This window comes from Labrus mixtus, chromosome 23 (assembly GCF_963584025.1).
Source record: "Labrus mixtus chromosome 23, fLabMix1.1, whole genome shotgun sequence".
Classification (NCBI taxonomy): Eukaryota; Metazoa; Chordata; class Actinopteri; order Labriformes; family Labridae; genus Labrus; species Labrus mixtus.
Window position 1 is genome coordinate 11,535,652 of NC_083634.1, and position 16,738 is coordinate 11,552,389.

A 16,738-nucleotide genomic window follows, 5' to 3' on the forward strand; every position below is an offset into this window, starting at 1 on the left:
CCATGTACTGAGGCTTAAGTCCGAGCGAGCGAGCAGCCCAGGTTCGGATCTGACCTATAGCTCCTTTCCCGCGTGTCATACTCCACTCTCTCCTGACTCTTCTGACTCTACCCTCTGTCCTATCTCTAAATAAAGGCATAAATAGTCAAAAACAGAAAAACAGGAGGATTGGGGCGCAGATGGCCTAGCAGTTAGGTTGCATCCAACGTACAGAGGCTTGTCTCTAGGCGGGCAACCCGGGTTCAAGTCCAACCTGTGGCTCATTTCCAGTCTGCTGTTGCTCACTCTCTCCCCCAGTTTCCTACTCAATCCACTGTCCTATCGATAAAAGGCTTAAAGCCCAAAAAAAAACATCTTGTAAAAAAAAAAACAGGAAGATCAGATATGTTGTTAGAAACGTACTTAGACATGAACAGGACAAATGTCCACAAGGGGCGCCGCAATACAAAGAAAGTGAAAGTTCCTCACAGGAGCTTTAAGAGCGCTGTTTGTTCTCTGTTTGTTCTCCCTCAGTGGTTCACTGAGCTTGACGGAAGCACACGTCTAACCCCTCACCAACGAGCCTTAAAAGATCTTTAAGAAACCATATTGTGTCAGCAAACAGTAAATAACAAGTGTTCAGCAGAACAAAATAACTATCTATGTTATTGTGGGAAATATGATGTTCATGTTAGCCATAGCTGTCTCTGGAGTTAATTAAAAATGGAGAGAGGCAGTGCGCCCTACTCAAAAAAAACTTGCAGTGCCATTATCCAAGTACTAGTCATTGGAAAGGCCCACAAGAAGAAACCTGAATCTGAGATGTTCTTAAAAAAATGCCCTTGTCTTGATAAATGTGAAAAAAAAAAATATATGAATCATTTGAAAGACCTAGTGAAAATCTCCAATGCATCGTGAGATATTCTCCTGTTGCATCAGCCGAAGCAGAGGCATCTCAAGAGTTTCAAACTGTCATGTTTAATGCATGCTCTATTAGCCCGGACTGTGTGATTTGTAAGGATGCTGGATGAGGTGACCTTGCTGTGTAGGAATTTGGGCTTTTTCAGACTCAGAAAATTATGGCCTGTATTAACAGTGCAGTGTCCTCATTAGGACACTTAGTGAAAACACAGTTTCCAAATGCATGCTCTCTTTATTTTTCATCAAATTAGTCAGATTGTGTCCTCATCACGCTTATTTCCTTCAACTGTCATTAAACTCAAATCAGAGAAGCTGTGATCGTCATTGGGCGGCTGCGGGGAAAGCTCACCTCTGAAAGCACTTTCCTCTCGTCCAGGTTCCGCAGGAGAACTTGCTGGGTGTTAATCAGCTGCTGCGGAGTGAGGGAGCAGCTGACATTTTGAAACGTCTCCTTTTCAGCTTGGCTGCTAAATTGGACATACTGATCCAGATCTGTCCCCTCACACAGGATGCTCCTCAGGCTGCCTGGCCGTGGGATTCCCGTCATCTGAAAAAGAAAAAAAAAAAAACAACAACAACTCTGGTAGAAGTAGACGAACAAGAGAACTTTGCATTGATTTATTCATGCACTGTGTCGTTTGTGTTGTCGTGCAGGCAGATGTTATGCAAAAATCACATTTCAAAATCAGAAGTTTTCATCAAAATTATTTTTCTGACACACAGTGCTGTTAATATGCAAAAACACTGACAGTGTCACTTGTAGCAGCAGTAATACCATGCCGTATGAATGGCAGTAGCAGTAGCAGAGGCAGTAGAATGGCTCATAACTTTTTTTTTTTTTAGGAAACTTATACTTTCAGGGCACAGAGCTGAGTGTGCAACCATTAGAACGCCTCAGACACTGTGGGGATCTTTTAATCAGTGCACATTGTATTTAAGCATCCTTGTCAATGTCAGTGAAGCATAATTACCATCTCGCAGCTCATCTGATATCACTCGGTACATACAGCAGTATCAGTGGGGAAACATTTAGAGACAAGACAGCCTTATTGCAAGTTCATTTAATTCCAAATTACCTACTGAAGACAGCTTCAAACAGCTCAAATACTTTGGTTTGCTTTGATTAAGACTGTCAAGACAAAGAGTCCCAAAGGCACTTCTTGGCCAGGACATTTTGTTCTTAAATGTTCAAGCACAACACTCTTTACACATTCAATCTTTTGAACAACATTTGAATTCCATTCATTTATGGGAGAAGGTGGGAAAGTTTTTGCAGCTTTTAAAATTCAAACAGTGTTGCGAAATGGTTGGTTCACTCACTTGGTTTAGTTTTATCTGTGCATTCATGAGGCTTCTGACCACTGCTGGTGGCACGGACAAATTCTCGTCCAGATGATTGGAGAGAGTCTCATTGTCTCTGAGGATAGTCCTTAGGATCACTGGTTGAGCTTAAACATAAAGATCGGAAATTAGTGCAAAGCAAAGACAGCCAACCTGACAACATGAAATGCAGTGTATAGCAGTTTTCTCCTGTAAACAGACAACTCAAGTCTTAACTGCTAAGTTTAAGCTTCCTTACTTGCTCTATGCATTTCACATGTTTTGCAGCCAAATCTCAAGCCTTTCTTTCCCTGTCCCCATTCTTTGTCTATCCTCCTGCCTTTCCACACTCCTGTTCACAAATGAGGAATGGGTGCATGGAGAAACACATGTGAGAGTAGGGTCGTTTGGCCTAGTGGACACCTACGCCAACCACGGAGAGAGCCCGTCGTGTAACTAATAGGACAGCAGCTCTTCTGCTGTTACGGAACGCTGGTCTAACGAAGCACCAGAGAATTTATTCTGTTGTTGAAAGGACAAGGTTAAAGATGAAGTCCCTGTCTTCAAGATCACTGTCGTGCAGCTGCTGACGTAAAAATAAACCCTTTCCTTCCTTGTTTATTCGCTTTTCAACCAGAAACATGAAACGCAGACTTGTTGATTTGGTTTTTAAATGTGAGTGTAAATTATCCCTTTTAGATGACAGCTGCAATTAAATCCTTTAATGATGCAAATGAGGGTTAAACACTTGAGTTGCATGTGTGTGTGCGTGAGAGGGGAATATTTGTTTGCTAAACATGGAGCAGATTATTAAACAACCATATTCACATATTTAGCTGCCCACAGTCAGTCTGCTTTTTAAAAGGGCCATCTTTAAAAACCAATTGCCATAGCTGGAATCTCACATACTGTATCGTGTGCTGGTGAGAAGATGAAGGGGGTTGTGCAATTTCATTAGAGCATTTAGGCCTTCAATGAATGCAATACATGCAAGTAGGTCGATTAAGGGGATGAGAGGATGGAGTGACACTGAGTTAACCAAGAATCACTTCAGATAAATGTTTGGTAATTATGAATTATTCCTAAGGGATGTAACAATACATCCAACTCGCGAACACAATGTGATCCCATACAAAACCATGTGATATGAACACTATGGGCTCTTCATGATTATTTCACAATGTTGGGCAATCAGCTTGCAATACACAATGAATGGGCTGCCGTGTTTGTACGTCTATTCAGCTGCTGACGTAAGCGACTTGATGAAGTCATACAAGAGAGGCCAAAAGCAGATATGGATCGCAAATCTTTTTTTTTATCTTGCATCTTAACACCAGGAATACATGCATCATTATCTTTCAGTACGGCCTTTGAGTCAAATGTGCAACTTGACGCAGAGCTCAAACACTGATTCCTCCTAAAAACACGTTTTTATTCCTCTCTTTTGCAGGAGGATCAAGGGGGTCAGATGGGGTTATATTACAGGGGTGTAGAACATGTTGCCGAACACTGTTGCCTTTCTGATTGAAGTGACCGTCCGAGCTTTTTAATCAACTCCGGGTAATAACAAAAAAGGGACAACACAATCGCCTTTGCCATCCCAGTCTTTTGATACTACTCCATTCCCCATTCTTGTCAATGACCTTTTGCGCTCTCTTCTCTGACAGAGAATGCCGTTAATTATGCCCGGGCTTAGATCATTGATGGATTTAATCTTGTACTTTACAAGCCAGCGACCCCAAAATGCAAATGGACCCACATGAAGAACCCCCCTCCTCTTCCCCCTTTGTCTTTTTGCAAATTAGGTGGCGTATGAAAATCTGAATATCATCAGGCTAAATGAGCCTAATGCAAAGCAGCAAGTTATCAAGACAAACGATCTGTCACACTGCATGGCAAATTGCATCATAAATAATGGCGCCATTGTTTTTGAGGGATAAAGGGGAATAACAAATCCTCCAAGTTGTCATCCACATGAAGGGGATACTTTCCTTGATGGAGAGTACTTAATAAAGACATAGCAGAGGGATTGTTGTTGAGGATCACTATTGCATATACCAATTATATCTGGAGCCATTACTCAGAAGCAGTCACACATTTCCTTCAAAAAAGACCGATCTATAGTTTGACCTTGTTGCTTTACAGTGATTGTGTGTGAAAATTACATGGAAAAAAAAGGGCTGTTTGAGGTAAGTGTCTCAAAATTGAGGTGTTTATATTCTCTTACCATTGCCAGGGTCGGACTGTGACAGGACTGAAGACCACTGTTCAATGTCATCCGTCAGCAGCTGAGCCTTACTGAGAATCGATCCATTCACCACGAGGGTTTGCAGCTCTATTAACATCCCTGCAACTCTGGTTCACCAAAAAGACAAAAAAAAAGAAGCTCATTATTCCTTTTAAAACGTAAATTCCGTGAAGATATTCAGTTACATTCCCATGTATAACCTTAGAAGACAGTGGAGGAAACATCCCAGTACTCACATGGAGTTGTTGAAGTTGTTGACTTGGCCTGGTGTCTCCCCGGGCGTTGGATAGTTCAAACAGGGATTGTTGATGTTACATATCATCCCTTGAAGCCAGGGCAGCACGCCAGCCGATGGCATGGCTTTATTTGGGTAGTGGCCTGAAGGAATAGGGATGAGCGCATACAGTTTGTTTTTACTCGGCTGCAGTGCTAACACATTGTTGTTTGGAGGTATAGATGCACAGCAGAGGTTAGCAACTTGCCGAATCGTTACACTTCCTCAACATTTTGACAGAAAGAGAAGCCTTGAGGAATGACAGAAACACACATTACACCTTAGCAGTTGTTCTACAGGTGTATGAAATGAATTCCAAAAAGGTTGTCAAAATGTTTTGATGCATCGATACTTTCTGCCACATCTCTGCCAAATGCTATTGAACACTTTTTGATATGGTATCAAAAAGCAATGAAGCTTTAAAAAAATCTACCGATCTTGAGTCATATTTTAGAGAGAACACTGTCCAAATTGCAAAAATACATTGGCAACTTTTCTGTACTGAAACGTTGCTCGTGTATTATTGCCATTTAGACATTGTGCAGGACTCTGCATGCCATTTCTATTCATTAAAAACAAGAAATGACCCAGTATTACCCAGGACTTTTAAATGTGTATCGAAACAGGTCTTAATATTATTTGATTTTGAAGTATGATATTTAGGTTTAAAATTCTGATATCCTGACAACCCTAGCTTGTACTTACATTGGCCTTTGTAAATTGGCTGGTTGGTGGAGCGCACCCACACCAGAATGAAGAAGAGAAACAGAGGCCATATCACTTCAACGACCAGACGCACCTGCACAGGGGATAAATCAGGCTTATTTTAATAATTTGTTTGTGGAATACATGAGTATTACTTTCATAATTTGCATGGTGTTTCACATGAAATGTATATCTAGTCAAAGATCTGACTGGTAGGTAGATTTATCACCATCTCAAACAGAAACCTCTGAGGTGTTCCTGTTGTGATACTGTTTATGATGGACTAAAGAACCTAATAGATCTGTGTTTCTCCGTGTGTGTGTGTGTGTGTGGGGGGGGGGGGGGATCATGCAATAGTCCACATTTTCTTTTTAGACTTCCTACTAGTCTGACTCTCACAGGAGTGGAATATCAACCTCTATTTGAGACTCCCTAGCCAAAGCCATCACATACTCCTTATCCCTTCTCACCACGTTTAATCCCCTTCTGGATGAAGAGCACCAACCACCTTCTTCGCTTTAATATACAACTACTTTATTACCTGACAGCAAGAAGCACCCCTTGTGACACGCCTGCCTTTTATTTTAACCTCAGGGAATGGGTGCAGAGAGAAACGTACGGCGCACAAATGGATCACCTCAAGGCTTTCCTTGTTCACAAGGAATTTTCTCATATTCTTCCCCCGTCAGTGTGCCGTGAGGGATGTTCTAGAGACAAAGTATCAAGACCTTGGGGTTTGGAGGTTATTTCTGATTCACCTAAGGTTATAGCAGGTTCAAGAAACACACCTACAAGCTTATTTTTACTACTGCTTTCACATATGTGCAGTGTCTTTATGCATAATTCACGTGCACCTCTGAAAGCAGAAGGCCCAGTAACATTTGTTCAACAGGAGACTTCACTTCATCATCCTTGAGCTGGAGGAAGTTTTATCCACCAACGGTGGCTTCCAGTGAGATATTACAATGCTGCAGCTCATTCTCCTTTGACTCTTCCAACCCCACACTTTACGCCGTGTAGGATTTTACGCATCCCTTGGCACACCATCGCTCAACAACCCCGTGAGCCCTCTCTGCTAACCTCAGCTGACCCCGTCCGCCTGCACACTCATCCCTCCAAACATGCCTGGGGGAGCACCCTGTTTAGAGCAGCCACAGATATGTTCAGACAGAGTATCTTATGGCTCATATTAACTGAAATAATAAGAGAAGACCTCAATACTGAAGTCGTTGTCTTCATAATTAACCTAGAGGGTAGGCAGAGGTGAAGTTAATACAATAACAGCAAGAATAAATATGTCACAAGGGTAAAGCACATCTTATTTGATTCAGTTGGGTATATATGCAGAGACTGGTTTTTCAGTTTTATAATATTTTCAATGAACTGCAGATGGGAAAATTGCAGAAAAAATCCCATTGCATTTATTTCAAAGAAACCAGATAGAATTTAGAATTCTGTTCCTTAATTCCCTCCAGTGTGTGCGTCAGAGAGGATGTAGCTCTGCTGAGAGGATGAATTATCATAATGTATTCCACAGAAAAAAGGCATAGAGAGTGGAACACAGAGATCACGGGGACTTTCTCGATGTCTGGCTCCCCAGGCGTTCGCCATCGGACACTGCCGTCTTTGTGAACAGATAATCTCCTCCTATGAAATTATGTGAAATACTGGACCATAAAATCAGTTTCATGCCTGTTATAAAACCTTAAAATGCTTGGTGAGGCATTCGTATAATTGGTCATTAACCTCCACAAGCCCTCCAGAAGCACCATTGTCCTTGCTAACTCCCACCGGTTTTGTGTAATAACGATATTTCATGTTGACTTTCACCAAATATCACACATTCCACGCACAAAACTGCCACTGTCCACTTACATATTCCAGGGAACAAGCAGGGCCAATATTTTTTCCTCACACAAACAGATACCACCCTGTTCCTTCTGCTGGTTGATCAAATTAAGAACAGGAATGTTTCTAAGATTCAAATTTGAACAACTGCAAATTACTTTGCCTTGAGTTATTCCAGGGAAGTATGAACTTTGATGAAAGCTGTTTTTTTTTTGTTGTTGTTTTTTTGCAAGGATCTCTTTTGTTCTACTCACGCAACAGACACACTACTGTTTCTGGAACCCCTAACAAAAACAAGTGGGTGGATGTGGCTGCTATTATCACTGTGAGGGTATACATCAGCGGAAACACACTGCAGTTCTTTGTTACATCTATATCTGTCTCTGAAATGACTCACATGGCTAACTAGATTCCACGACAGCTAGTTCTGACCCTTGAGAGGCCGTCGCGACAAAAGGTGGAACTGTTATCTTCCCTGCGGCATGTGACCTCATAGTCACCACAAGCTATAAATTCCATTGGCCAACCATGTTCAGGCTTTTGTCTGTTATAAGAATGAGAACGTAATGAGAGCAAAGGGCCACTGGCTAAGGGACTTTAGCCTCCACAGCAGTTAAAATGTTAAAACAAGTTTTCGAAATCAGTGTTGTTTTATGTGGTTTGCACACACTAAATTTTGAAATATAAAAAGATTTATATTTGGGCTTTTTTTTGCCTTCAACTAATGTCACATACTATGGGGATATATCCGTCACATGTAGGTTGCCAACGGGACTTTTAATGTCTTCATGTGCACAAATCAAGAGTTTCCCATTGAGATAATTTGTGTTTATTTCTACAGGTAACAAGCAATTCAGATATGTCAGGAAACTAACTTCTCAAAGCATTTTTTTTTTTTTTTTTTAACAAATTGAATTGTAAGTTTGTGTGAAGGTAGTGTCACTTGAATAACATCATAAGTGTAAGCAATGAACGCAGTCCAACTATTTGAAAGCAGGTGAAGCATCAACTTAAGTCTAACTCTTGACAGTCGTCTAGGTGCAAAGATTGCTTAAGAGCCCTTAAAAAAAGTTTGACGTAAATTGATGTATTTGTGTTTTAAGTTGGATGGTGAGAATTTCTGACTTTTGTGAACTGCACTCAAAGTTTTGTAAAGCACTGCCGAGGACAGGAAGTGAGAGCGAGTTTGTAAGAAGAGCCAGAAAGAGCGTTTGCCCTTCAAACAAAGCATTCAACATTCGTCACTCCCTATCCCCTTCTATTAGGCCGCAGACTGCCTTTGTTAGAAGTAAAATACAGGCAATGTGACAAAAAGTGCACAAGAGATAGATCTCTAAAAATTGAAGGTGACACTTCAAATTGGTCAGCATTAAGCTAAGATTGTTCTTGTTCTCTAGTGGGAGAGTTGAGAGCAGCTCACCGGTATTTCTATAGGAGACGGTTTTCATTGTAAATCCCTCCTATTATCTACACCCCCCCACACCATGAATAACTTACTTGCCCTTGATAAAACAACCCTGGGACCATATCCTCGTTTTCTCTCCTTTGCTGACCAATTTGGGCAGATCTACGCTGATTTGTGAGAGGAGGGGTTCGTGAGCACAAGTGTACCTTTTGTCTCTTCCGGAGAGTGAAGTTCTTCCACAGGAGCAGAGTGAACTGCGTCAGGAGACCCATTACAGCTTATCCTGGCAATATCCTGCCAAAGCGTAGCTATGGCAACTGGCCCACTTAATAAACCCTGGAGGGAATAAAAGGCAGAGTTTGGTTTTAATACAGAGGAGCAATGCATCTTGGGGGAGTGCCACTAATCATTCACTTCCCCCGGCCTTGGGGCTTATGGTGCAGCACCTGTTCTAAGAATTATTATCACCTGCACTCAGCACATCTCAGGATGGGGCAATGTGTGAGCACGGGGAGGTTACGCAGCTTGGATCCAGAGGAAGAATCTTTATTCATGTGGTTGTTTTACTTAATGTACTGCATATAAAGCTATTAGCACAAGCCAAAATCTCTTTTCTTTCCTCTTAAAGGGGGATGAGGCAATGTAAACTGTGCTCCTTGTCTCATTAACCACCGCTGTGCTACAAATTCTCCACCAATTAATTAATCCTTTTTTTTTTGGAGCAGGGTAATGCCAAAGACAAAAACTTAACAGGCAACTACTTCACTTTTTTATGCACCAAAGATTGCTGTAAAATATTTATCGGAAGTTCTATCAACCACTGAACACTGATTACACAGATGATAAACAAGTGGATCTGAATGGCATTCGTACCCTGCTACAAGTGTGACCTTTATTAAAGACTGCACAACTGACAGTCTCTCTTTTGATGATAGTTCATTCCATGCCTCTATTCATTCCTACAACAAAGTTAGAAATGTTAATTCAATACTTTAAGGGCTTTTAAAGGCTCCAAAGTATTCAAAAAAATAAACTAGCTGTCAATACAGGAATGCAACAAGCAGCGTAACCTAGCTGTGTTTAAAACATGTTGTAAAGCATGTTCACTGATACTCTGCAGAGAATCCAGAGATTACAGGAGGTGAACAAGGCGGGGCAGGTGAGGATAGCGATGGGCTTTTTAGCCCAAGGCTAGTCCTGACAAATGTGCCACCTTTTAACGCTCCATTTCCTCTTTCTGTACTGGTTCCATCTTCCCTCTGTGTGTTTACATTATTTACTGCTTACTTCATGGATGTTTTATTTACTGCCATGGGAAAGTTGAGTCTCCCATGCTAAGAAATGGCTAAATAAGCTAATCTATAGTACTATATTGGTTTGGATGAATAAGACCACTGGTTTGTTTTTTTTGCAATACCAATAATATTGAATAATGCAACAACTGCTGTTGTCAAAATAATCAAAATGTACTTTATTTTGTTAAATAGAACACAGGTTGACACAGGATGTGAGGCGTACAATCATCTCATCTCCTCGTTGATTGGGGTTCACAATAAATTGCAATTTCATAATGATCGCAATACAAAAAAAGTACTTTACACACATCCCAATGTGTCGAATGAATGTGTAATTTTAACCTTTGGCTGGAGGCCTGGGCATGATGGGCAAACTTTTTTGAACCATTTTAATGGAGTCAGATGAAGCTCAAGCTAGCTTTGTGTTACCCTTAGATTTATTGGTACCAACTTACTGGTGAAGGACATAAAAATGTTCTTGAATTTATTTTGGATTCAGGAGGGATACGTTGCCCACTTAGGCATTGCGTAAAACATGAAGAAGAACATACAGGCACAGAAACTGAGTTTTAGCCAAATGAACCTTTGATCTATTTATCACACTCTATACAGTTATCTTAGTTATTTTACTTTTGAGCAATGCAATCCCTATACCTCACCTACTCCTGGACCTACTCTCCAATGGTCTTTCTTAATAATAACTTATACTTTATTAATCCCGCGAGGGGAAATTCAGTTTTACACTCTGTTTAATGAACATGAAGACACACATAGGCCGAAATATACACACATTAACAAACAGGATCCTATGGACATTCATTAATGGTGAGGTCTCAGAGTGAGGGGGCTGCCCACAGCAAGCGCCCCAGAGCAGTTTTGGTGTTCAGTGCCAAGCTCAAGGGCACCTCGGCAGTGCTCAGGCACCTCTGCAGCTACCAGGCCAATTTTCCAGACTCGGTCCGTGCCGGGACTTGAACATGCGACCCTCTGGTTCCCAACCCAAGTCCCTACAGACTGAGCTACTGCCTGAAGGGTACTACACACATTACTTACTCTAGCTTTCATTCCCTGACTTTCTTTGTAAAGACTTGGGAGGAGATGTTGGTTATGGGAGTGTACAGTCGTAAAATGGCCCGGGCAGAGCACAAATAGAGGCCTTGTGTACGCATGACCACTCGGCTCCATCAGTGCTTGTATAATTGAGTATGTACTTCATTCACTTGCACAGCTCTCATGTCTCGTCTTTTGAAAGATGTAATGCGTAAAAAAAGAAGGCTCGCTTGGTACCACCTCCACTCTGAAATCACATCAAGCATGAAGGGTAAACAACATCTCCTCGAAAATGCTCAAGCCATACATCTGAAATGTACGTGAGAAGTTGTGTATACAAAAGAGATGCGTATGTTAAAAGATAGTGTGTGTGTGTATGTGTGTGTGGGGGGCGAGTTTTGTGGAAAAGCCCATCTCGAGGACTCTTTTTCAATTCAACATCAAAAGAAGAGATAACAACTAACAAGAGAGAGGGTATGATTGTGATTTGCATTGCAGCCGCAGTCCTCCAGAGAGAAAAAAAAAAAACATGCAGTGTGAAGACTGTTTTCCAGATCATCATTTTAATCTATGACTAGTAGAAGCACAGAGAATAATTCAAATTGTTTTTTTGGTTGTTGTTTTTCTTGCAACTTTTTGGATTGTTTTTCTCAACACTGTGGCCACTAGGCACTGGCATCAGCATTTCATTGTGTCATTAGTTCCAATGAAAGTCCAATGAGAGCACAGAGGAAGGGAGAAAATATAGAAATTTGAAAAAGGAAAGTATTGAGAGAATACAAGAGTTGATGCATGCTGTGGACTCAGGGACCAGTGAGAGCAGAGTGCATTATTTCGGCCGCCTGGATGATAGAAAGAGTAAACAGATATTTGTCATGGAGCATGGGAGCACAGGACGACAGAGAATGCTGGCGATATCTGTTAAGAGGAGGGGGGGACCACTACAGCCCTCTGAAGGGTATAATGGTCCCTGTGCTCCTTCATCCAATCTGTCTTTCCAACTCAATCTCTATTATGAGCTCCCCTTAAGCCTGGCTGCAGCAGGAGCTCCTACCACAGACTGGGAGAAGATAGGCTCAAGGCCATGCTTATCTATTGCTATCTTTGTTTTAATTACAGGTAGGACGTTATGACGAAGCTAAACACAATCCACTATGGATGGTAATTTTAAGGGATCTTCTGCATGCCCATTTTTCTCATTTAATTGTTGTGCAATTTACAACAATGTATAGAAGTTAGAAAAGTTCCCGTGATCAGTCAAACTCTGTTGAACAGCCGCTCCCTATCTCACTGCTGCAGCCACTTCTACTATTGTATTCAAAAAGGACAAAGCTAGTGTATTAATACAATTCAGGGCCTTAGGTCCACTTTTTGTCTCGGGGGAAATCCTCCACTTAATCTTTCACATAGGAGGAGATGTTTTAACTTAGAGATTTGTCTTTTTTCTGACACTTAAACATACTTTGATGAGTTTCATCTGGTGAGGAAACAGACTGAAATGAATACTGACGCCTCTATGTGACGGACAAATGCAAACGGGACTATCAGATGTTGATTATTTCTGTATTTGTATGTTAATCATTGTCATGACTGCCAATGGATCAATGTCAGACAAAGATTTTACAATTGCCACAGAAAGGATTCAGAGTGAGCGACAGACTTTAGTCTGTGAGGTAGACACAATGCAGTCCATCGCCTCCGGTATTCACTGCACACCTGCCAATGTGCATGTGTGTATTTATGAGCGCTGGTACATAAATGATCCAGCCTGATGCGGCATTTCTGACCAGTCTGTCTTGTGCTCAACTGTGCAACCTGTTTGACATACAAAGCACTATAAACTGAATTGTAAATGTATGAATTCATGCAGGATTTTGCCACTATTGTGAGAGACAGACTTGCAGGAACTGAATATTTTGTGCGCAATTCCATCAATCCTGTGCTGAGCTTGAGGCCCTGCAATTAAATACAGTAAATCAGAAGAATGCAAACTTCAAACAAATGCTGTCAAATAATGCGCTTTATCTGTAACTATATAAAGAATATATTTTCACAGTGATTAAGAATGCTTTTCTCTTTTAATAACACGTCCTATCAAAAAATATGCGTTAAATATGACAAACTCAGCCCAACAGGTTTTAAAGCTGTCTTTGAAAAGTTGTCTGCTCCTGGCTTACCTCTTTACAGAGGACTGGAGGTTACATTTAAGGAGGTTACAAATGCTGACCTACTTTCATAGCGGCTAAAAAAAAATATCTAAACGGCCTTAGAAACTTTTCAGACCCCTCAATAATCCAATTCCTCTGTGTGTACACTTGGTATGTTCCACCACAAAAAAACATTTCTGAAATGTAGCTCAATGCACAGCTTCTGCTAATGTGAGCATGTGAACCACAGCGCACTGGCTCTGAACATGCAAATCTGTGCATCTGTTTCTTCAATCCAAGACTGGTGATCTACAGTTTTGTTTGGCACACCTGTATCACTGCATTGCCACTGCATTGTTTTTTGCGTTGCTTACATTTCCATTGGCTGCTACAGTTGAAGCAATGCAGCCACGCATTCAGTTGCAGCTTTTTCGCAAGTTTCAGCCACAATCTGCTGAGCTTCATAGTCACAACACCTGCAGGCTTTCTACAGCATTCACTGCACTATCTACAGCCATTGGTACTGTCGCGTACAGCTGACTTATTCTGGCTATCAGCACCCTGCTCTCCCTGGGGCACCTCTCTGGCCTGTCCCTGTGCCAGCTCTGCCAAGCTGATAGGAAAGAGAGTTTATTGACCCAAAGACGGATCTTGATTATCTTTTAGACCCTCTCACACTGAATTCTCGGCAATTTAAGTACATTAAGCTTCTCTGGACTACACTACTGAGTCTTAGAGGAAGTTCATTTCATACCTCAGCCTTCTTCAGACTTTCTTCTTGTTTTCTTCTTTCTCGTTTGTTCAGACTTATTTACCTGCTACCCTGACAGGGCAGTACAACTAAAAGGTACTTATTTGGCTGTTCAATCAGATTATGCTGCATCACTGCGGTGTCAGCAGCGCCTGCACTTGTTGCAGTGGTGTCAGTTTCATGGACAACAATGAAGGATTAAATTTAGGCACTTTGCGTTAAGAATCTGTGTTGCTTGATTCTAAAATATCAATTAAAAAATGAGGCTATAACATGAAGATTCATCAGGTTGATTGGTCCCAAAAGCTTTTTAACAAATGGAAGTTAGTATGAGCACTAAGCACTTAGTATGAGAGTGTTTATGCAATAAAGGCCACATACTGTAGCACAGACCTAAAACCTGATTCAAGTCAGATAGTCCTAAATTAGCAAGGCAATCATTTGAATTTCTCATGAAACGGCTGTGCTATTTAATCCAGCAAAATGATTATGTCAAATTTAAAAGAAAGCAAAGAAATAATGTTTGCCATTTAATGTAGCCACCAGCACGATGTGAGAACATTTTAAAAACGAATACAGTGACCATAGATGCTGGGAGTCTGGGCCTGTTTGACATTTAGGGTGGCATAATATTTGTTACCAAAGTGTGTCAGGAAGTAAATTCTAAAAATATTCTTTTAAATACCTTTAAAAAAAAACATTTATATCTTCACTAGGTAAGAAACAAGCAAATAAAAGACAGCAAGTGCAAGGCATATAAGACAAAAATGAAAATAAAAAAGGAGATTTCATGGGAACTTTATATTCTCAAAAAGCTGTGTTTCTACTGTGCGAGAGTTTTAAATACTTCTTTACATCTCGGAGGCTTTAAACCTGTGATATTGGCGCCTGTCAGAGAGAGATCACTTATATTAAGTCGGTCATTACAGGTAATTAGTTTTAGAGAAGCAATATTTCTCAGCATCTTGTTTCAGTGCTTCCTGGGGCAACCTGTTAATATTTTTTAGCAGCTAATTACTCATTCATTAGAAACAAATGAAAACGATAGTAGAAAAAAAGATAGGCCAAATGTTCACACTTAATCAGTCATTAAGACATGTCATTCAAGGAGAAACTTTTTTTTCCCCCACATACAGTATACAGTACAGAGGGAAGCCACGTGAGACACGGACTTGTAATGATGTAACGAGTAGTTAAAAAGGTAATCATTAGCTTTGGGGAAAATGTTGCTTAGCTGAGGCTAAAGTTCAGCCTTTCCACTCTGACTCAGCAAACAAGCCGCGAGAATATGAGCGTTCAAACCCCCTGATCAATAACTATAGCCAGAAACCGAACAACAAGTTTTTAATTTTCCTCGGTTATTATGTAAAAAGAAAAAGGCGTCCATTAAAGTCGTATATTTCCTTTTCAGCTATTTTATTTCCATTTTTAAACACAGTCATCCGGGAGACTAATTCGTTTAACACTTCCAAATAAGAGAAGCCGTTCTTAGGCCGCTCTTTTTTGAATCCGTCTGACTAGACAGAGGAAAACAAGAGACTAGTGTACAGATACCCAAGGCAGGTCCAGGGCCTGAGTTAGCCCTGGGAGTATGGAGCAAGCTACAATAACAACAACAACAACAACAGCAGAAGAAGAAAGACAGCATCACAGCAGGCTTGGCTACAAAAACACATGTCCTTTCAGAGGAAACTACCGATGACTGTCAAAAAACAACGTACCTCTGAGATGTTTGCTCTTCACCCATCAGCACATCTTCAGGCCTAAAGATGGATTGGAACAGTTTGAACTCCCAGCCCTTGTGAGTCAGGCAAAACAGTGTGCTTTTACAATCTCTTCCTCCTCTCTCTCTCTCCCTCTCTCTTTGTCACGCACACGTACGCGCACGCACACACACACACACACACACACACACACACACACACACACACACACACACAAACAGTCCCTGCCTCCCTCTTATGGTTGCTATCTCCTTTTACCTAGAGTCATAAAGTATGCAAATGACCTCTGCTGAGCCTGTCGCAGTGACTGTAGCCACAGTAATACCGCAGCCGGGGACGCACACAGGTGGTGTACATTACACAGCATGTTCCCTTAAGCTTGGCCCTGTAGCAGGACGCATATGTCTGCTTCTTGTAGTCCTGTCTCAGTCACCCGAGGAGGCGAGGGAGGTGAAGAAAGAGCACTGCCCTACATTCGGCTGGCCTTGTTTTTGCAGTGTGATTTTTTTTTGTTGTTGTCTCGCTGGGTAGTTTTGGAGTAAACTTTGTTTGTAGTCACCTGTTGAATTAGCGCAAATTATTCATGAGCTAATTAGTCTTGAAGCTTACCTTTCTTGTTTAGCGTGGTGTTAATTAGAGAGGTTAGGGACCAGACGGGATCATGGGAAGATTATTTATTTACTATGAGACATAGCCTATCTTAAAATGTTGACAAACTAAATGTGTCACATGGGGGGGGGTAAGTGTGGTGTCAGTGGGGTTTTATTGGGACCATATAATTTGGTAACAAAGGGGCTAATAGTTTATTATGTGAGGTGATAAAGAATAATACCACAGGTGCACCGGGATATTTAATTATGTAAATGAGGTGGGTGTTTAGACAGGAAATACACAAGGATGAGGAAACTTCAAACAGGAAGAGACTTCTGAGTATATCAGGATGTATGATTCCGGAAAAAAACAGGGACTGAAATTCACTTTTCATTTTCTAAAGGAAATAATTCAATTAACTTTAATGACATTGTTGTGCAAAAAAAAACAACTTTGAATTACAAACTTCCTGATCAAGTA

The 16,738-nt window shown here is 41.0% G+C and overlaps 1 protein-coding gene across 1 annotated transcript in view; it reads right to left on the reverse strand.

The window, feature by feature from the left end:
- LOC132958271 (phospholipid-transporting ATPase ABCA1-like) overlaps positions 1-15,806 on the reverse strand; it is a 149,498-nt gene extending 133,692 nt beyond the window's left edge. The window contains exons 1-7 of the mRNA XM_061030999.1: positions 15,665-15,806; positions 8,907-9,036; positions 5,448-5,541; positions 4,705-4,846; positions 4,448-4,575; positions 2,221-2,348; positions 1,250-1,447 (exon numbers count right to left, since the gene is read on the reverse strand). Of these exons, the coding sequence (XP_060886982.1) occupies positions 1,250-1,447; positions 2,221-2,348; positions 4,448-4,575; positions 4,705-4,846; positions 5,448-5,541; positions 8,907-8,972 (756 nt within the window). The 5' untranslated portion in view covers positions 8,973-9,036; positions 15,665-15,806. The remainder of the gene's footprint in view (positions 1-1,249; positions 1,448-2,220; positions 2,349-4,447; positions 4,576-4,704; positions 4,847-5,447; positions 5,542-8,906; positions 9,037-15,664) is intronic.
- Positions 15,807-16,738: the final 932 nt, after the last annotated feature.